This window comes from Hyla sarda, chromosome 4 (assembly GCF_029499605.1).
Source record: "Hyla sarda isolate aHylSar1 chromosome 4, aHylSar1.hap1, whole genome shotgun sequence".
Taxonomy (NCBI): Eukaryota; Metazoa; Chordata; class Amphibia; order Anura; family Hylidae; genus Hyla; species Hyla sarda.
In genome coordinates, this window is record NC_079192.1 from 66995716 (window position 1) to 67018354 (window position 22639).

A 22639-nucleotide genomic window follows, 5' to 3' on the forward strand; every position below is an offset into this window, starting at 1 on the left:
AAGGTAGCAGCATTTTAAAGAGGTACTCCGGTGAAAACCTTTTTTCTTTTAAATCAACTGGTGGCAGAAAGTTAAACATATTTGTAAATTACTTCTATTAAAAAATCTTAATCCTTCCTGTGCTTATTAGCTGCTGAATACTACAGAGGAAATTCTTTTCGTTTTGGAATGCTCTCTGATGACATCACGAGCACAGTTCTCTCTGCTGACGTTATTATAATAATAATAACGCTTTATTTATTGTCATCCTTAGTGGGATTTGAACCCAAGTCCCCAGCGCTGCTTACCTCTGAGCCACCATGCTGCCCTTGGCATACTTCTGCTCTGCATGGTTGCTAAAATGGACAGAGATGTCAGCAGAGAGCACTGTGCTCGTGATGACATCAGTGTTCCAAAAAGAAAGGAATTTCCTCTGTAGCATTCAGCAGCTAATAAGTACTGGAAGGATTAAGATTTTATAATAGAAGTCATTTACAAATATGTTTAACTTTCTGCCACCAGTTGATTTAAAATAAAAAAGGTTTTCACCGGAGTACCCCTTTAAGACACTGTTTTCCAACTAGGGTGCATCCAGCTGTTGCAAAACTACAACTCCCAGCATGCCCAGACAGCCTTCGGCTGTCCGTGCATGCTGGGAATTGTAGTTTTGCAACAGCTGGAGGCACCCTGGTTGGTAAACACTGGTGTAGGTAGGAGCAGGACTACACAGTCACTAGCTAACTACATTTGAGCAGTTAAAGTGAACAGACCCCTGCTGTGCGCCATGGTATATGGCAGCATCCCTTTATTGACAGAATACGGACATGTAACTAGAATAAGCTGTGTGTACCTACCTAAGCCTAAGTAACTAAAAAAAAATATAAGAGTCAGCTCAATGTTTTTAGTCTGATACATAGAAATTAGAGAATTGGAGCAAATCTCTCCTGCTCTGGACAGTTCCTGACATGGACAGAGGTGGCAGCAGAGAGCACTGTGTTCAGACAGAAAAGAACTATACAACTTTCTCTGGAGCATACAGCAGCTTATAAGTAATGGAAGGATACATTTATATAAATATATATATATATATATATATATATATATATATATATATAAAGAAGTAATTTACAAATCTGTTTAACTTTCTGGCAGCAGTTGATCTGATTAAAAAAATAGTTTTCCACCAGAGTACCCCTTTAATTATGACCATCAGTGTGTCATGAAAGTCATAGATGGTAGGGCCTTGAGGAATGCCAAATGTCAAAGGTATATTACACCTCCACAGAAATATTATGACAAATAGCCAAGTTTAACACACATGTCCAAAGGGGTTGTCATACCTGGATTACCCCTTCCCTAAACGAGGAGTAATTGGCGGTCAACGGATTGTCACCTCTAGAGCAGCAGACACTTTTTGTAGCACCTCATTGCTCTGGCTATCAATCCTCAAGTAATCGATTTCCCTTTGATGACAGGACATATAGTAGTAGTTGTTCGTATGAGACAACCCCTTTAGTTGATGAATTGTCCATCTTCATTATGTAATTTGTACACCTTTTTATTGAATGTGACGTCTTAATGATTTCTATAATTATGCCTCAGCATATCCCCCATACACAAAGAACAAATCAAAAGTCCTTTCTAAACCAAGTTTATAAGAAAAGAAGGTTTTAAACAAAGTCTAGTATGCCAGTAAGAATTTACAACACATCATTCCTCAGTCACTGGCTATACACTTCCCGGTGTTTCACGACCCAGCACAGAAATGGTTACTGAGGTTTACATGCATATCATTTCAGTCTAGGTAGGTGATACAGTTCAAGAGAAATTATCTTATAGGAACATTGGGGGAGATTTATCAAAGGATTTAAACTGGTTTTTCTTGTCTAAATTTGTCGCACAGAAAGTCGCAGTCTAAATCTGTGCGACTTTTCTGCGACTTTTGCTCCAGAGGATTTTTAGAACATGATGCATGCAAGTCTATTTTAGACTGAAATGCATTGAAAAAAAATGCATTGGTGCTGAATTTATCAAAAGCGACTTTTCAGCGACAAGTCGCATAGGCTGAAAGTACGCCGAAATGTCAGACCATGTTGGAGCAGGTTTAGATATAGACTAAAGCATAGATCATGCAGTCTGTGCACAGAATTTATCAAGAGCTGTGCGCCATTTGATAAATTAGGTGCACAATAGACCAGACTAACCCTCTGTAGTTTGGTCTATATTGATGCGGGACATAGACAACTTTGATAAATATCCCCCAATGAACCTAACGTTATAAAAAAAAAAATTATAATAAAGTGTATTTAAACAGCTGCTAATCTCTTTCACACATATGTGAGCAAATGTTTCTGGAGGCCATCAGACCAGAAAGGATGTGAGATAGAGTAGTGGTGACGGGGGCAGAATTTTTTTTAGACATTATGAAGGGAATACATCAAGCTTTTTAGACCGTTTTTTTTCTATCTAAAAAAAAGTCTCAGTAACTTCTTTTGCGACTTTTGCTATAGATCGTATCTGAAAGTGAACTACCATGTGCATTGCTTTAGGCTAGTCCTATGCAGTGGTGATCGAAAGCTTTTCTCTGAAAGTCGCACAAAAGTCGCAGCTCCTGTCCTTTACACACTAATTTACTTCAGCCCTAAAAATTACTCTAAGCGCTACACCCCAACCCCCACCCCCGTGCGTGTGCCGGATGCCCCCTATATATTTGGCCTGTGCAGCACTTCTATATATTTATGCCCCCACAGCGCTATGTGTAAAGTATTGTATTAGCGCAAGTATTCTAAGCGCTACACCCCCCCACCCCCGTGCGTGTGCCGGATGCCCCCTATATATTTGGCCTGTACAGTGCATATATATATATATATATATATATATATATATATACATATATATATATACCCCGCAGCGCTTTTATATATTTATGCCCCCCGCAGCGCTTCTCTATATATTTATGCCCCCACAGCGCTATGTGTAAAGTATTGTATTAGCGCAATGCCGCCGGCCGCCCCCGCAATGCCGCCAAACCCCTCCTTTAAAAAAAAAAAATGTATCTCTATAACTATCACTATCTGTCTTGTCTGGGGATTAAAGCGTACCCGTCAGATCCAACAAAATTTTTTTATTTTTTTTAAATAGATCACTCAATACCTAATCCCGACCATGTACATCTAATTTGTATGTGTCCAGCACCTTTATTTTATTTTTTATTACAATTTTAATTTAGCTCACTAGTCTGAATTCCTCTCAAAGGGAGGGGGTGTGGCCTCACTGTGCAGGTCTCCGCCCCCTCCCTCAGTATGCTGTTTGCTCACATCTCCCCTAGCATTAGCAAAACTACAACTCCCAGCTTGTCCTCACTGACAGTAGCGGGACACAAGCTGACAGTGGGAGGATATTTCCTCCAGCCAAGAGCCCTGCACTCACAGCTGTCAATCAAGGAAGTGTGTCCATGACATAGGTGATGATGCATGGATACAGCAGGACTAGTATGTGTCCAAGCAGGCAGGGGGGGGGGCAGTTGTTTGATTGGCTTTTTCAATATGAAATACTGAAAATTTTCTAATGAAAGCAATTGCAAAACCTATTGGTTATACATGCTTTACAACATATCAAAAGTTTTTGTATCTGACAGTGCCCATTTAAACCCAGAACCTTATGGGATCAGCTTCTCAAAAGACAGTGTACTTACACTCTGCACCACTGGTTTTTATTTTAACAGAGTTATTTCTGGACATATCAAAGTAAGGAGCAGTGGTGCATGGGTAGATGTACTGTGTTTTTGACCAGCTGATCCCATAAGGTTCTGGGTTCAATCCCCACACAATACAGATGATCATAGATGATCATAGAATTACTTACTATGCCTGAACAGGTGGGAAATGTAGGAGAACTGGGAGGTAAATTTACAGTAATTCTCCCGAGCGCCAAATTCATCAGGGGGCGTGCGACTTTTCATGAATTTGGCACAGGGTGTTAAAAAACAAGGCGACTTTTCATGACTAAAAAAGTAGACAATAATTGATGAATTCCCCTCTATGTCTTAAAGGACATCTGCAGCGTTACAAACACTTATCCCCTATCCTCAAGATAGGGGATAAGTGTTTGATCGCGGGGGGTCCGAACGCTGCGGCCCCCGGCGATCTCCTGTACGGGGCCGCGGCTCTCCCGTGCAGGGGACGTGCCAGCCGCAGCATGACGTTGCGGCCGGCACGCCTCCTCCATACATCTCTATGGGAGAGGCAGCATTCGTGCCTTCCCGCATCCCCCATAGAACTGTATGGGGACGGGGAGGAGATGAGGCGTCACCGTCGACCTCTAGGTCGACGCTACGCGCCTTAGTGCTCACCATGAGCGCTTATGGCGGCGCCCCGTTAGGGAGATCGGGGGGGGGGGCCCAGTGGTCGGACCCCCCGCGATCAAACACTTATCCCCTATTCTGTGGATAGGGGATAAGTGTAATGCCGCTGCAGTTGCCCTTTAAGCCAGTATTTCCCAACCAGTGTACCTCCAGCTGTTGCAAAACTACAATTCCCAGCATGCCCGGACAGCCGTTGGCTGTCCGGGCATGCTGGGAGTTGTAGTTTTGCAACAGCTGGAGGCACCCAGGTTGGAAAACACTGCTGTAAGCGCATTGAATGTCTCTCACCAACCTGAAAAAGCCAATAGCAGGTAGTAGTTTCTAGTTAACTAGTGCATGGTGGGAATATAGACTTTAGACTTTAGGTTTACTGTGCTTTTAAGTGAAAAGATAAACAACAGGGGCATTGTCCACAGGCTTTGATAGCTCCCATTGCCTATATAGGCAACCACTTTCTGTAGGACGGCAGACAAAAACTCGAGGTCTCCACATGTTCCTCAGTGCTGTGTAAGACTCCATACCATGTCACGTGTACAAAGTGGTCCGAGAGTCATCCGAGACCTTCAAACTCATTGGCAGTAGTGAAGTCTAAGCACAAGTGGTTTATGGTAGAGCAATGATCTATATTCAGATTAGATTGTCAATCATGGGAGGAGAGTATTCAGTACATAGGTGTTATTAGGCAAGGCTTCCATCTTTTCTTTGTCCTTGTCTCTTTATAGTATCCCATGCGTTGAAAACTTACGAGAGTCAACCATTCCTCTGAAGCAGTTTAGTTGCCGTCCTCTATTGCTGTTGTTGATGATGACGATGATGATGATGGAGCTTCACTCCAACTCACCTGACTGAGAATAATAGCAATTATAATAAATAGAAGCACAAAAACTACTATTGCAGAAATAATGTACCAGCGCCATTTCTCCCAGCGCGTTTTACGTTCCACAGTTCTGGCTGTCTTCTGGAAGTTGCAGGCCTGTAGGTGGAAATACATAGTTAATGATTTTATCAGTATAAACTCTTCCACATAGGAGAGCACAGTGCTATTAAAAGGATGATCAGCCGCGCCCTGCCTCCCCTTTTCCGCCTGCCACCTTCACCCCCTAAGGATTACATGCCTCAAGGGGCGAAATGTGCCGGCTAGGCTAAGTAGACAAGTGAGAAGAAAGTTGGGTATCTGCGGGGATGGAAACTGGAAGGAAAGAGTTGTCTGGAATTGTATTCCTGTGGTGTGGGCAGAGAGTACCGGGCCGAGCTGGAAGACGCTGGCTCGGCAGTCAACTAGTAATCCTGCTGTAGGTCAGATAAGAAGAGTTCATGGCGTATCCTACCCCATCATGAAAGCTATCTAGGGGCTACACTAGTATAACTATCCTCCGGTTCCCCTGACTGGCTGGTGGGAAGGTATATTGAATTCTGGCCAGAGAACTCTTAGAAGAAAGAAGAAAACTTATATAATGGAACTGCTGCTTTGGGACTTAACTCTACCCTGACATCTTTGATTGGTTGGAATCCAAACTAAAAGCCTCTGTCCAGAGAATTCACAGAGGAGAAAAGCAGACATGCAGCTAAACCATTGCAGCCTAAATAAAATCACACATTACTGTTAATAATTAGAAAAAGAACCTGCCTGATGAGAGTGATAACATCAATAGACTTGTCTTGGCTTGCAGTTAAAGTGTAGTTGTACTTGTAAAAGATTTAAAAAAAACTATCATTGTTATTTTACAATATCCCTACAGAGTGGGGATTTTACTGCTTTTATTAAATGCAAGACAGTAACCACCATGGTGCCCAGCTACTTCTCATCTTCTCCATTTCAGGGGGCGAGATCAGACCTAGCCAGCAGTGCACACCCATGGACTTCCTTTCCCTTACTTCTCTCAACAATCACAGGACAGCACCTACTTATCTCTGCAATGGCATGAAATAGTGCTGGAGAAAGTGTAGTGGACTATACTTAGGGGAATGATTTACAGTACGGATTGCATGTGGAGAATAGAAGGGGTTACGGATGCACTGGGTCTGCAAGGTGCTAAGTGAGAAAAATAAAAGAAATCCCTGCAGGATGACAGCAAGAAAGGGGGGAAAACTGGTGTAAGCAATAAACTTTTACTGATGATTACGTTCAGGAGGCACCTCTGTGTACACAGTAAGAACCCAAGTTTACAAAAGAGACAGCTGCCCAGAATTTTATGAGTGATAGGGGATAAGATGCAAAAAGGCTCTGCTTGAATGCCAACAGTCCAGGTTTTCCTCAGCATAGCACCAGCTAAGCCCTGCCCTCACTTTCAATGTCCTGTCTCTTTACTGATGGAGCCAGAATTCCCCAAACAGGAAGTAAACAGCATTTAGCAGCGAAGTAAAACACCTAGTCGCCACGACTTTAGAGCTTTTTTTCTGGGGTCAGGAGTAATTTGGGGCAAATGAGGTGATCTACAAATATGTTACATGAGACATAGGATATCGCATGGAGCTAAATAATTTAAAATGACAATGACCATTTAAGCATATATTTAAAAAGAAACTATGAGCTTTAAATTTCGAATTGGTCACGGTCAATAAGGAGATCTCCCACTGTCTTCCAGTAGTCCTTTGCTTATTCCTGTGCATGTCTTTCCAAATAGTCAAATAGAAGGCAGTGGAGGATTTCCTCATTGGCTTAATCTGATAGGTAAAACTTTAGGGGAATTGTTTAAGATGGCAGATTTCTGGCAAAAACTGTAGATCTGCTGGCAAATCAAATATGTATAGATAGATTAAAGGAAATCTGTCATCAGTGTCACCTGCACTAACCTATCAGTACAGATAGGTACTGCAGGTGACACTGATGACAATGGTACTTACCTTGGCCTTACTTGGAGCATGGGCGGGGCTTAGTGATGTCACCGCTGCTGTTTGCTAGCAGCAGGACCCAGCAGAGAACAGCAGCGGTGACATCACATCACTAAGCTCCGCAAATGCTCTAAGTCAGGTCCCAAGCTGAAGATACAGAAGAGTATTGCCGGAGGACCACAACACGGAATTGGACAAGGTAAGTACCATTGTCATCAGTGTCACCTACACTACCTGTCTTTACCGACAGGTTAATGCAGGTGACACTGATGACAGATTTCCTTTAAAGTGAATGTTAAAAAAGCAGTCTCATCTGCAGCATAGTATAGAGTAGACTGATATATAGTTTTCCAATATATAAATAATCAGATGGCACTCACCACTGTAGAATCAAAGAGACTTATTGAACACTTATTGATCATGGATACAATACAAAGATGGTCGACAGACTGTTTTGCGCACCTGCAGGTGCTTCTACAGTGGTGAGTGCCATCTGGTTACTTCTATATTGGACATTGTATTTACTGGATTTACCTGGATTTAGCACCTCAAAAAATAGAGTACCAACAGGAGTTCATAAGGTATGTAGTTCTCTACTATGAAGTATAGTAGTTATGGCTGATCTATTTTCTATCTGTGTTGTCGATAGTAAAGGACATACCTTTTCTTTCAGTTCAGTTGCACGAACCTCTAGATTTTCCAGCTTTCCTTCTCTCTCAAATATCTTTTCCACATTGTCTTTCATCAATACCTTCACCTCATCAGCATTGCGCTGACACTCCTGTAGCTTCTGGGATGCCTGGAGTTGAAAGAGAAAAGCATTTTTAAAAACTAGAATGTTTTTTAGTTTGATCATTAGTATACTGTACTGGTAATGCTGATTCACTGCAGTTAAGTTACCTGTCTCTTCTAGGTTTAAAGGGGTACTCCGGTGGAAAAAACATTTTGTCACATCAACTGGTGCCAGAAAGTTTAACAGATGTGTAAATTACTTCTTTTTAAAAATCATAATTCTTCCAGTACTTATCAGCTGCTGTATACTCCAGAGGTTGTATAGTGCTTGTATAGTTCTTTCCAGTCTGACCACAGTGCTCTCTGCTGACACCTCTGTCCATGTCAGGAACTGTCTAGAGCAGGATAGGTTTGCTATGGGGATTTATTCCTGCTCTGGACAGTTCCTGAGATAGACAGAGGTGTCAACAGAGAGCACTGTGGTCAGACTGGAAAGAAATTCACAACTTCCTCTGGAGCATACAGCAGCTGATAAGTACAGGAAAGAATAAGATTTTTACTTTTTGGCACCAGTTGATTTAAAAAAAAAAATTTCCACCGGAGTACCCCTTAAAGGGCCCTCGTACTTATCTTTTAAAGCTTTCTACAAAGCTACATTAATACATATATATTTTACAGTATATCTCATCTCATTGTACCAACCCATAGATTTTGTTCAAGAAATGACCAACATGTATCATCTCTTACATTGTTTCTACTCTTCAGAACTTCTCATGCGCTGGATCAGCCCAATGGAACTTCTTCCCTCTGACCATTAGACAAGTTCCTAACATTCAGCATACATTATTTACCCATTTCTTTTTTTTAAAACATACCTGTCACTGTTGACATGTCACAGAGACATGTCAAAATTTTTGATCGTTCAGGGTCTCAACGATTAGAAGAATAAGTGGGGAAAAGCGCAAGGCAGTACACTTCACTTCCTTGCAACAATTTACGCCCTGCTTCTCTGGACGGCCTCATAGACTTATAATTGAGTCGCAGTATGGAAATCGCTGTGAGCCAGGGAGTGAAGCACGCTGCTGCAAGCTTCTCCCTATTCATTCTCCTGATGGGGTGGTGAGACCCTGACCGATCAAAATTTTTGAATTGCCTCACTAATATGCCAAAAGTTGTTTTGTTTTTGATTCTTTTTAAATGACAGTTACACTAAGGAGATTTACATCACCTAATTTTGTAATAGCTGTAATCACAGCCCACGGCACACACACAGCCTGACCTGGTCACAGATATTCCTTCACTCAACATCTTCACTGCCCTTTTGCAACACTAAACCCTTTCATTTTGTGTTGGCACATACAAAGGCTGGGTGACTGATTCGTGCAGCTTAGGGATTGGTTCTCTGGACAAAAATAGCAATTTATACCTATTGTGTTACTAAAAAGATATTGACATTACCTATGACGGTGCAACAAATTATTGCTATTTTATGCACCTAAAGCCGATCTACGTACATTTTATATAAAAGTTGCATAAAGTTATATAAAAAAAAAATTGGGCCACCTGTTGGGATTGTGATAAAATAAGGAAGCAAGCTATACTGTCAACATAACACATCAAAGAGGTTATTTAGTATCTAAAAATGTATTGTTTATCCATAGGATAGGGGATAAGTGTCACAACCGACTGCTGGGACTTCCTGCGATGTCCTGTACGGCACCCTGCTCTCCTTATGAATGGAGGCATGTTGACACCCACCCGAAGTGGTGGTTGACACTCCCCCTCCATGTATCGCTATGGGAGAGCCGGTGATACAATGTATTGGTATCTCCGGCTCTGCCATAAAGATGCATAAAGGGGGAGGTGGGGGGGTGGGGGGGTGGGCCATAGCTTCGTACCATGGTCGACACACTCCATTCATGCACAGAGCCGGGGTGCCGTGCTGGAGATCCAATGGATAGGGGATAAGTGTCACGATGCCGGCTGGCTGGAGGTGGATCCTCTGTGCCAGAGAGGGATTGGCGTGGACCGTGCTAGTGGACCGGTTCTAAGTCACTACTGGTGTTCACCAGAGCCCGCCGCAAAGCGGGATGGTCTTGCTGCGGCGGTAGTGACCAGGTCGTATCCACTAGCAACGGCTCAACCTCTCTGACTGCTGAAGATAGGCGCGGTACAAGGGAGTAGACAGAAGCAAGGTCGGACGTAGCAGAAGGTCGGGGCAGGCAGCAAGAATCGTAGTCAATAAGGCAATAGCAGGAGGTCAAGTACACAGTATGGACAAACACAGTAACGCTTTCACTAGGCTCTAAGGCAACAAGATCCGGCGAGGGAGTGAAGGGGAACAGATCAGATATAGTCTGGGAGCAGGTGGAAGCCAATTAAGCTAATTGGGCCAGGCACCAATCATTGGTGCACTGGCCCTTTAAGTCTCAGGGAGCTGGCGCGCGCGCGCCCTAGAGAGCGGAGCCGCGCGCGCCAGCACATGACAGCAGGGGACCGGGACGGGTAAGTGACCTGGGATGCGATTCGCGAGCGGGCGCGTCCCGCTGTGCGAATCGCATCCCCGACGGCCATGACAGTGCAGCGCTCCCGGTCAGCGGGACCGACCGGGGCGCTGCGGAGAGAGAGACGCCGTACGCGCTCCGGGGAGGAGCGGGGACCCGGAGCGCTAGGCGTAACAATAAGTTTATAGATACTGGATAACTCCTTTAAAGGACACAGCCTATTTTGGCCTTGAGGACACAGCTAATTTTTATTTTTGCATTTTTGTTTTTTTTTCTCAAAGGCCAGTGAGTGGCAGTGATGTGGGTATCCAGCACATTATTACAGCAGCCGGTACTTGAGGAAGAAGCCAGAGATCGGCCTGGAAATGTGTTGTCTATTTGAAATAAAGGAAAATAATTTTGACCCATCTGATGTGTAGAGCCCCTTCAGGATCTGCATTTCCCCTGTAATCCATGGATTGTTGACTTGTGGGCATTTATTGCATAATAAGTAGGGGAGGGCTTTAGGTTGGTGATCATGTACACAGCAGCTTTTTTTTAGAGAGGGGTGCTGGGAGCGCTCTCCTCGTGAATATACTGGACTAGAAACTATGAGTCCGATATATTCTTTCAGAGTTCCTATTGGACAAAGGAGGCAGATCTTTTTTTTTTTTTTCTTGTAGAACAATGCAACAGATCTCGGCATAGCTTCCGTCAATTTAGGTGGCTTACTTATGGCACAGTTCACATTATGCATGCAGTCCTGGTCAAACCAAACATCTTCGGTGCTCAACGTCTGATAAGCAACAGTTCACTTAAAGAAACAACATCCACAAGGTAGAAAAGACGGAGCACTCACATTATGTAGAGTCATAAACAAAGTCTTCTTTATATTATACTCGGTACAGTGAAGGAGAGACGGACAAAACAAACAGTGGGGGTGTTCCGAGGCGTTGCCTCGGAACACCCCCACTGTTTGTTTTGTCCATCTGTCCTACACTGTACCTGGTATGAAATAAAGAAGACTTTGTTTATGAATCTACATTTGGTGAGTGCTCCGTCTTTTCTACCTTGTGGATGTTATTTCTTTTTTTTTTTTTTCTTTAGTGCATCATGGTGTCCCAAGAGTCTACCAACACCCTTGGATCCACTTACAATAGCAGAGATGAATATTTGCCTACTTACAACGATCATCCATTCTCGACAATAGAGCACTATCTAGCTTTTATTTTTTAGGAAGTAACAGACTCACTGCTCAATATTACAACGTGTGCAACCAGACAATTGGATTATTGTCTCCAGGGCTAAACCAACATCCCCTTTTAGGAGAAAACCAGGTTTCTATGGGCTGACATCATTTTCACTGCAGCTGCTCATGAGAAATCATACTTTGCTGTATTCACATGGCCTCTTATACTGACGGTACTGTGTGGCACTCTACATGGGTACTAAAAGCTGAATACCTACGGGTAGGGATTTAGGTGGGTCGGGTGCTGACTCCCAGGGTGGTACCAAAAATCCAATTTGTCTTGGCTGGGTTATTTAAATACAGGGTTAGGGGAAATTGCCCAAAAATATCCAAAACTTTTGGAAAGAGAAAGCCAAGCTATGCCTCTCTCTTTCTGCCTATGGGTATATACAGTACAGTGGAGCGCCCTCTTTGGGCCATCACTTTCTATATGTCCTATTAAAGTGGTTTTTGCCCTAGAAAAAGGTCTATTTTTTCCCGCAGAAAAGCGCCATTCTTGTCCATGGGTCATGTCTAAGGTCATTCCAATTGAAGAAAGTATGCCAGAGCTTCAATACCATATATTTCCAATAAACCAGTGTTCTCCAAACTATGAACCTATGAACTATATATATATCCTCAAAAACAAAGCGAATTGGCATCTTGAAATCCAACGTGACAGACAGTTCTCTTCCCCATCTTCTATCAACGAGACTGAGTCGAAACAACCCATACACATTACATGGTCGACAGAGCCTGTCAACCTTCTAACCTGTCAGAGTACACTGACCTTCTTCAAGTCTTCTCTATATCTTATCAAAGGGGTAGTCCGAGGAGCTAAATTTATTCCATATCCACAATTGACTGGCTGAGCGGGCCGTCCCTTAAAGGAGATCACCGGCAAAAATGTACTTATCCCCAGGATAAGGGATAAGTAGCAGATCACGGTGGTTCTGACCGCTGGGGCCCCCCACGATCATTAGGATGGGACCCGGCACTCAGTGTACTCAGGTCTTTTAGGTGCTCCCATAGAAATGAATGGAGGGCCTAAAAGGCCTGAGTACAGAGCATGCCGTCTACCGGTAGATGATACGCACTCCTCACTGAGAGCGCCGGGGTCCCGTCGGTTGGACCCCCCACGATCAGCTACTTATCCCCTATACTGTGTATGGGGGATAATTTAATTGTCGCCAAAGTACTCCTTTAAGCATGTCTCCGAGGGTGGGGGTTGGAGTGCTGAGGAGTTTTGTAAGTATTGCGATCGGGGGGCCCTGTACAGGAGATCCTGGGTTTCCGATGGTGATCAGGGACTTATTCCCTATCCTGTGGATAGGGGATAAGTTTAGTTCCCCGCACTACCCCTTTAATGCCTGCTTGAAAGATCTAGGTGAGTTTCTATGGCTTTGGTTTGGTATAGGGAGGAAAACACCATAAAAAGTTATACACTGCAAACCAAGAAGCATTATTCATATAGAACATTGTTTCAACCCGGGTGCCTCCAGCTGTTGCAAAACTACAACTCCCACCAGCCAGTTTTGCAATAGCTGGCGGCACCCTGGTGGGGAAACACTGATATTGAACATGGCCCTTAAAGGGGTACTCCGGTGGAAAACTTTTTGTTTTAAATGAACTGGTACCAGAAAGTTAAACAGATTTGTAAATTACTTTTCAGTACTTATTAGCAACTGTATGCTACAGAAGAAAATCTTTTCTTTTTGAATTTCTTTTTTGTCTTGTCCACATTGCTCTCTGCTGACACCTCTGTCCGTGTCAGGAACTGTCCAGAGCAGGAGAGGGATTTGCTATGGGGATTTTCTCCTACTCTGGACAGTTCCTTATACGTGTATCAGGTGTCAGCAGAGAGCACTGTGGACAAGACAAAAAAGAAATTCAAAAAGAAAAGCATTTCCTCTGTAGCATACAGCTGCTAAGAAGTACTGGAAGGACAAATGTTTAATAGAAGTCATTTACAAATCTGTTGAACTTTCTGGCACCAGTTGATTAAAAAAAAAAAAAATTCCACCGGAGTACCCCTTTAATAGGTCTCAGATATTTAACAACATCCTCCCAATCTCTGTAAGGTATATTAATGGTGTGAAACACCTCATTTATACACATGAATGCACATTACCTGGAGTCATTAGGAAATTACCATTTATATTTGATCACATGATGGCTTGTTTACCACTCTAGCCTCAAACATTGCAGCAATTTCCGGATGTGGCTAAATTACACACCCAAACTTCCCCCGACACCCATACCAAGGGTTCCTGTTTTCACTTTTTTTTTTCTACCAAACATTTAGTGGGGTATCTACTGAAGAGAATGTGGCAATGTACACTCACTGGCCACTTTATTACGTACACCTGTTCATTGCTTCTTAAAGGAGTAGTCCGGCGCGCACTTTTTTCCTTTTATCCCGTCCGGGCTGCAAAATAAAAGAAAACACACTTTCTCTTACCTGCATACGCTCCCCTGGTGCTCCGGTACAGGTGTTCGGTCCCCGGGCTGTATTCTTCTTACTTTCTATTAGCCCGGCACGTCACACGGAGCTTCAGCCTATCACCGGCCGCAGCGATGTCCCACCTCGTCCGGTGATGGGCTGAAGCTCCGTGTGACGTGCCGGGCTAATAGGAAGTAAGAAGAATACAGCCCGGGGACCGAACACCTGTACCGGAGTGTACCGGAGCTCCAGGGGCTCGTTGGCAGGTAAGAGAAAGTGTGTTTTCTTTTATTTTGCAGCCCGGACAGGATAAAAGGAAAAAGTGCACGCCGGAGTACTCCTTTAAAACTTATAGCTAATCAGCCAATCACATGGCAGCAACTCAATGCATTAGGCATGTAAATGAAGTCAAGACAACTTGCTGAAGTTCAAACTGAGCATCAGAATAGGGAAGAAAGGGGATTTAAAGGGGTACTCCGCCAATAGACACCTTATCCCCTATCCAAAGTATAGGGGATAAGATGTCTGATTGTGGGAGGCCCCCAGTTGGGGACCTCTGCGATCTCCCTACTGCACCCGACATTCATTTAGAGCGTCGGGTGCTGAGCCGGAGGCTTGTGAAGTCATGGCCACGTCCCCTCAATGCAAGTCTATGTGAGTGGGCGTAACGGCCATCACACCCCCTCCCATAGACTTGCATTGAGGGGGCATGGCTGTGACGTCTCGAGCGGGGCGTGATCATGAAGTCACGAGCCTCCGCATCGCCAGTCATTCGGCACGGAGCGAAGTTCGCTCCTTGCACCGGATGTCTGGGGTGCTGCAGCCGAGACCGCAGGGGTCCCCAGCGGTGGGACCCCCGCGATCAGACATCTTATCCCTATCCTTTGAATAGAGGATAAGATGTCGAGGGGCGGAGTCCCCATTTAAGTGACTTTTGGAGGTGGCATGGTTGTTGGTGCCAGACAGGACAGTCTGACTATTTCAGAAATTGCTCATCTGCTGGGATTTTCACACACAACTATCTCTATGGTTTACAGAGAATGGTTTAAAAAAAAAGAAAATATCCAGTGAGGTGGATCAATACCATCTTTGTACGCACAACACATCAAACTATGAAGCAGTTGGGCTACAGCAGCAGAAGACCACACCGGTTGCCACTCGTGTCAGCTAACAGGAAACTGAAGCTACAGTTCACACAGGCACCAAACATGGACAATGGAAGACTGAAAGAGCATTGCCTGGTCTGATTCCAGCTGTGACATTTAGATGGCAGGGTCATGAAAGCATGGATCTATCCTACCTAGTATCAACAGTTCAGTCTGGTGGTGTTGTAATGTCCCAGTACAGGACATGGTCCTGCTGTGGGTGTGGGTCATGTGGGTCATAGGTTAAGCTGGTGCTCTCTTACTCCAGAGCCTGTCAGGTTGAGTCCCTCAGTGTCCTGGGGGCTCTCCTACAGTGTCTCCCTTGCTGTTACTATAATGTAATTTATTGTCATAGGATTATAGTCAGTGTCCTAATGTATAGTTAGTGTAAAGGGCCTGTGAGTTGCTGTGAGATGTTGTCTAAAGGACCTGTGGAATGTCACATGTTATGTTATGTTGTCATATGATGTTACCCAGAGAGCCCCAGCTTAACCTATGACCCACAGCTTGACCAATGGGCTTTGGCTCAGCCCCCCTCTATATAAGGGGGCATCCATTACAACTCTCTCTCTTCCAGCCAGTACAGATGTCTCAGTGCTAGTGATCAGGATCTGGAAGGCCACAAAGCTACAGTCATTCCAGTAAGTCAAAAGTCTATGTCTGCTGTCACTACAAATAGTCAAGTCCAGTCTATAGTTAAGCCTCAAGGTAAATCTCTAAAGTCTATTACAAGTATAATTGGTCCCAGCAAGCTGTGAGGTCCTTCTGGGTTCCTGGCCACCTCTCTGGGAATCTGGCCTAGCTGTGAAGATAATTCCATCTGTCTTAACCATCTGGCCCCACCACCTACACTGCTACACCCCGTGGTCCCGCCATACACCGTGGGTCACCACAGTGTTATAGTGTGGGGAACATTTTCTTGGCACACTTTGGGCTCTTTAGTACCAACTGAGCATAGTATAAATGTGACAGCCTACTTCAGTATTGTTGCTGGTCATATCCATCCCTGTATTACCTCAGTGTATCCATCTTCAGATGATACTTCCAGCAGGATAATGTACCATGTCACAAAGCAGACATCATCTCATACACGACAATGAGGTCACCGGACTCTAATGGCCTCCACAGTCACCAGATCTCAATCCAATAGATCATCTTTGGGATGTGCTAGAACAGGAGATTCATCATGGATGTGCAGATGTCAAAGCTGCAGCAACTGTGTGATGTCATCATGTTTATTTGGAGGAATTGTGTGACATGTCCATGATCATGTCCATAGGGACTAAAATCTCCTAGGAGTGTTTCCAACACCTTGTAGGAACAATGCCTTGAAGAATAAAGACAAAGGGTGGTCCAACCCAGTACTAGCAAGGGGTACCTAATAAAGTGGCCATTGAGTGTAGCTGTCAGCTGTACCTTTGTATGAATAACATAATTCAGGCTTAGTTCAAAGTCTCTATTGCCAGTTCTATCCAATTTGACAGAGAGAATAAGGGTACGTTCACACAAGCGGATCCCCAGCACGTATTATGTTGCGGATCCACCGCTGAAGGACCGCAGTATGCTGCCTTTAAAGGTGCCTGCTGGAGGGGCAATACGGCGCTACAAGCAGACACACTGAAGCGATGTGGAAGTCGCTGCGCATGCGCTGTGTACTCGCACACATCGCGGCCGCTCCCCCTGCTCTATGAGCTAGGCCGAGAGCTGCCGCGATGTGCGAGTATACTGCACATGTGCGAGGCAAATCTCAGTGTGTCTGCTATAAAGGCAGCATACAGCGGTCCTTCAGCGGCAGATCCGCAGTGTAATACGCGCTGGGGATCCGCTCGTGTGAACGTACCCTAATGCAGTATGCAGCAGCCATCAGATTGATAGAACTTAAATTGATCCCACTGAAAGCCAATAGGGATCTGTTGGGCACCAGTGGTATCTATGATATAACGGAAAGGAAGAAGTACATAAGGCACTGTAAAGGACTATAAGTCCCAGGAGGGTGCACAGCTCCAGGGGGCTAGACTCAACGTCCCAGAAGATACAAATGCAGAAGAGAATGAAGCGGCACTTCAAAAGGATTCAATCCAAACGGTCTTTTATTCACCCATCAATACAAAATGCAACAATTGGGTCCATAATCTGGACCTTTTTCAAGCATGCTTGGAAAAGGTCCAGATTGTGGACCGAAATGTTGCACTGTGATATAACATATGTGGCACTTTATAGTGGCTTCTATAATAGACTAGATTCTAAGCAAAACTGTAGAGACATCTAAAGCTTCCATAATTCTGGCGACAAGAGCCTCTGTATAAAATGCCAAAACGTAACCATGGAGGATCATGAAGATACAAGGACTAGTGTTCCCATAATTTCCAGTGGAGAGGCGGCCATCCATGTATCACCTGGACCTATTTCCAAACCTGCATTGATGTGATCTTCTGACATCCATGAATGACATCACAAAAGATACCTCCCTGGAGATTCAACATTTACTTCTGTGAAGCTCATAAAACCGGTTTAACAAGCCACAGTTTATGCAAAATACAGAGCTTGACCCTAATCCTCAGCATTACTAATACACCTTCTTATTATTACAAACACCATGTAATCCTGCAGGTCCCACTCATGCCTCCAAAACAGTTCTTACTCATTCAGGCATGGATCCCTCTCGATCTCTGGGGGTGTCCTGTGGTATCTGCCACCAAAACATTAGCAAGAGATCCTGTATGTTCTGTAAGTTACAAGTTGGGGCCTTCATGAACCAGACACACATCAGTGAGCCTTGAGTGAAGCTATTGCTTATGCCCCCCACACCCCACCCCCTTGGACCACTTCGGACCATTGTTTTACCAACTGCATACCACCAGCTCTCCACACAAGCGTCCATTCTAAGATTTAATAATGGATTCTCATTGTGTGCTTGTATTCGTGTGAATGTACATAAATCAATATATAAACAGTGCAAACATATATGTGTGTACATATAGATATATGCAGGTAAGTAGAAGACAATGGATACACAGCAGCATCAGTTGTAGCCTGGTAAAGCTATGGAGCCAGGACCACTCAACTGTTGTATTGGTTTGCCCTGGTCTCAGTATTTTTCAGCAGGACCACAACCCCCATCAAGAATACACATTTTGCATTCTTTGTACCTACACAAGGGTGCATATTAGGTTCCCTATTGTGGCTGCAACACAAAGACCACGTGTGTACTTACTGCACCAAACTTAACTCATAACTAGCCACCTATTGGGGTCTGTACAGCACCATCCAGACTGGCTCAGTTCTATGGAACCGAACCGATCACTATAGAACCCTATAGAATTGCATAAGTAGAGTAGATGTAAAATGGACTCTAATATTCGACCATGTTACAGACGCTCGATATGGGCCTAGGACTTGGGTCTAGAGCCCTGCATCAGGATTGGGATCCCATGGGACCCAGTAAAAAACTTGCAGGCTGTAATGAGGTTGTAGGGTAGGAGCAGGCGGTCATGCACTATACCTGTGGGTCCTGTAAATCCTGTACAGTCCCGCACCGCAAAGCAGACCCCGCCTCTATCCATTACAGTGACGCCCCGACCTACGATGGCCCCGACATACAATCATTTCAACATATGATGGCCTCTCAGAGACCATCACATGTTGAAGGCAGCATCAACATACGATGCTTTTGTATGTCGGGCCATCGCATGAATGGCTATCCGGCAGCGCAGACTGCTTCAGCTGCCGCCGGATAGCCGTTTACGGTGCCCCGTGTGGTCCGCTGACGATCACTTACCTGTCCTCGGGGCTCCGGCGCGTCCTCTTCGGGATCCCCTCCATCACTGGCGCTCTCCATCATCGTCATCACGTCGCTGCGCACGCCGTCCCGTCATCCAATAGGAGCGGCGTGCGTAGCGACGTGATGGCGGCGACGGAGAGCGAGGATGCCGGGGAAGCAGAGGCCTTGCTGGAGCATCGAGGACACCTCGGGGACGCGGCGACAGCGATGGACGGCGACATCCCGGGCAGCGGTGACGAGCGGTGACGGTCCGGAGCGGCGGGGACAGGTGAGTACAACTTCCTCTACCAGTGGTCTTCAACCTGCGGACCTCCAGATGTTGCAAAACTACAACACCCAGTATGCCCGGACAGCCGTTGGCTGTCCGGGCATGCTGGGTGTTGTAGTTTTGCAACATCTGGAGGTCCGCAGGTTGTAAACCACTGCCCTATACTTTACATTGCACGGATCCCTCAACATACGATGGTTTCAACAAACGATGGCCCATTTGGAACGGATTACCATTGTATGTTGAGGGACCACTGTATATGTCCCACCCTCTCAGACTCCCGAGGCCCAGCTGAGCTCACCCAATGTCATGTTGTGTATATGCGCACTGTCCTGCATTGCTCTCTCCTCCCCCCGCCGTCAGCCATTTGGTGGTACTAGTGCAGCACTGAGGTGGTACGTTACGTACTTTGTACTTCGTACTCGTACTACATACAATGGTCACAGGCGTACACTTTAGTCGGCACTAGGAGCCTGCCCTGGAGGTCCCTCACTAGACGATACATAGTAATACAATACAATTACACTACATAGGGGGAGATTTATCAAAACCTGTCCAGAGAAAAGGTTGCCCAGTTGCCCATAGCAACCAATCAGATCGCTTCTTTTATTTTGCAGAGACCTTTTCAGAAATGAAAGGAGCGATCTGATTGGTTGCTATGGGCAACTCAGCAACTTTTCCTCTGGACAGGTTTTGATAAATCTCCCTCATAGTTTTACACAGCCACCTTAGTTCCTATCAGACCACACCATATACTGACTGCAGAGAAAATATTTAGTAGAGCCCTAACATTTGTGTTGCAGGAGCAGGCAGGGTGGACCACACACATTTCGGGAATGGGCTGTAATGGTCAGAAGTTCATTGGGAGCGGGATCAAGAAAACAGTCCCGTGCCGGGCATTTCTTGGGTCATTCAACAACCCTTCTATTACCAAATGCCTGTGGTGCCAAATTGACTATACCAATGGGGCACATAGGGACGTCAGATTCACTAACACTTGTCATGCGACTGCTGCCTGCACCCATGTAGCCGGTGCCAACTTTAATAGAATCCAAAATGATAGCACAACAGTCACATCCCATACAAGTCAACGGAAATCTACCCTCGTGTGACAATGAAGAACGACCTTTCTGTTGACTTATATGGAGGATAAACAAAAAGCAAACCTCATTTCCCACATCTCAGCTTGTGTGACGTTCTCGCCCCAGGGGAGTCACCAAATAGGAGACGCTCTCTAGTTCTAGCCTGAACTCTGCGTTTGTTCTTATGCTAAAGTAAATATTTCTGAGAAAGAGAGAGAAATAACACTGCCACACAATATAAGCAAATATATACGAATACTGGAGGAACACACTGACGATATGGAAGGCAGGTGGGGGGGCCAGCTTGGTCTATTGTACCCCTGTGTGGGGTTCCAGCTTGGTCTATTGTACCCCTGTGTGGGGTGCCAGCTTGGTCTACTGTACCCCTGTGTGGGGTGCCAGCTTGGTCTACTGTACCACTGTGTGGGGTGCCAGCTTGGTCTATTGTACCCCTGTGTGGGATGCCAGCTTGGATTGTACCCCTGTGTGAGGTGCCATCTTGGTTTATTGTACCCCTGTGTGGGGTGCCAGCTTGGTCTACTGTACCCATGTGTGGGGTGCCAGCTTGGTCTATTGTACCCATGTGTGGGGTGCCAGCTTGGTCTACTGTACCCCTGTGTGGGATGCCAGCTTGCTCTATTGTACCCCTGTGTGGAAGGCCAGCTTGGTCTATTGTTCCCCTGTGTGGGGTGCCAGCTTGGTCTATTGTACCCCTGTGTGGAGTGCCAGCTTTGTCTATTTTACCCATGTGTGGGGTGCCAGCTTGGTCTATTGTACCCCTGTGTGGGGTGCCAGCTTGGTCTATTGTACCCCTGTGTGGGGTGCCAGCTTGCTCTATTGTACCCCTGTGTGGGGTGCCAGCTTGCTCTATTGTACCCCTGTGTGGGGTGCCAGCTTGATCTATTGTACCCCTGTGTGGGGTGCCAGCTTGATCTATTGTACCCCTGTGTGGGGTGCCAGCTTGGTCTATTGTACCCCTGTGTGGGGTGCCAGCTTAGTCTATTGTACCCCTGTGTGGGGTGCCAGCTTAGTCTATTGTACCCCTGTGTGGGGTGCCAGCTTAGTCTATTGTACCCCTGTGTGGGGTGCCAGCTTAGTCTATTGTACCCCTGTGTGGGGTGCCAGCTTAGTCTATTGTACCCCTGTGTGGGGTGCCAGCTTAGTCTATTGTACCCCTGTGTTGGGCAGTAAGTTCTACTAACTCCCAAGAATGAGTCCATGATTCTTCCTTCTTCCTTACTACTCGAAAATGAAACTAGCAGGAAAAAAAGTTTAGGTGGGTATATATAGTGGCTAATGGGCATGAGTTCAGGGAAGCAGTGCCAGGGAGACTGGCATGCAGCTGTTACTTACCATGACTTGCGGCGGTGATCCTGGCAGCAGCGAGTATGAGTGGTGGCTGTAGGTGTGTTACATTGCAGTACCCAGTGTGAGTGCAGCTGACACTTTGCTCTTGCAGTGACTGTTGCTTTCCTGTCTATTCCTCCCCCTCACAGCCTTTCCCTAGTTATTCAGCCCTGGAGAGGAGGAGGAGGCGCTGGGAATAGTAGTTGTGTTTTGCTGCCACCAAAGAGCAGGGACGTTGCTGGGATGAATAAACATTTATTATCTGAGCTCCACACCCAGATTGCTCCATACAACACAGACTATTAACTCTTTGCACTTTGACTACTACAACTCAGCCCATACCAGTGTTTCCCAGCCAGGGTGTCTCCAGCTGTTGCAAAACTACAACTTCCAGCATGCCCGGACAGCCGAAGGCTGTCCGGGCATGCTGGAAGTTGTCGTTTTGCAACAGCTGGGGGCACCTTGGTTGAAAAACGCTGGCCTACACTGATCAAGTTACGTTAAAGTGTGAACCCTGAAACCTGAATGGGGAATTGCATGCAAGACAATTCCACTCAATAAACATTTAGGAGTAATTATGTTACTAATGTTTCATGCTAGGTTCATGTGATATGGCGGTTAGTGGCCTTTGGCTGTCCAGGCATGCGAGGAGTTGTAGTTTTGCAACAGCTGGAGGCACACTGTTTGGGAAACACTACCTTAAAGGGGTAATCCGGTGGAAAAAAATATTTTTCAAATCATCTGGTGCCAGAAAGTTAACAGATGTGTAAATTATTTCTATAAAAAAAAAATATCTTAATCCTTCAAGTACTTAGCAGCTGCTGTATGCTCCAGAGGAAGTTGTGTAGTTCTTTCCAGTCTGACCACAGTGCTCTCTGCTGACACCTCTGTCCATGTCAGGAATTGTCCGGAGCAGGAGAAGTTTTCTATAGGGATTTTCTCCTACTCTGAACAGT

At 45.3% G+C, this 22639-nt stretch overlaps 1 protein-coding gene across 2 annotated transcripts; it reads right to left on the reverse strand.

The window, feature by feature from the left end:
- Window positions 1–2846: 2846 nt before the first annotated feature.
- On the reverse strand, window positions 2847–21834 carry LOC130368065 (vesicle-associated membrane protein 5-like). 2 transcript variants are annotated; one of them, XM_056571306.1, is made up of 4 exons: window positions 21690–21834; window positions 7836–7973; window positions 5251–5315; window positions 2847–5187 (listed from the first exon to the last, which is right to left on the reverse strand). In XM_056571306.1, exons 1-4 carry the CDS (start codon window positions 21690–21692, stop codon window positions 5115–5117), a joined length of 279 nt encoding a protein of 92 aa, XP_056427281.1. In that variant the 5' UTR covers window positions 21693–21834; the 3' UTR covers window positions 2847–5114. The 2 variants fall into 2 exon arrangements, with proteins under 2 accessions (XP_056427281.1, XP_056427280.1); XM_056571305.1 differs by having other exon boundaries at window positions 2852–5315.
- Window positions 21835–22639: the final 805 nt, after the last annotated feature.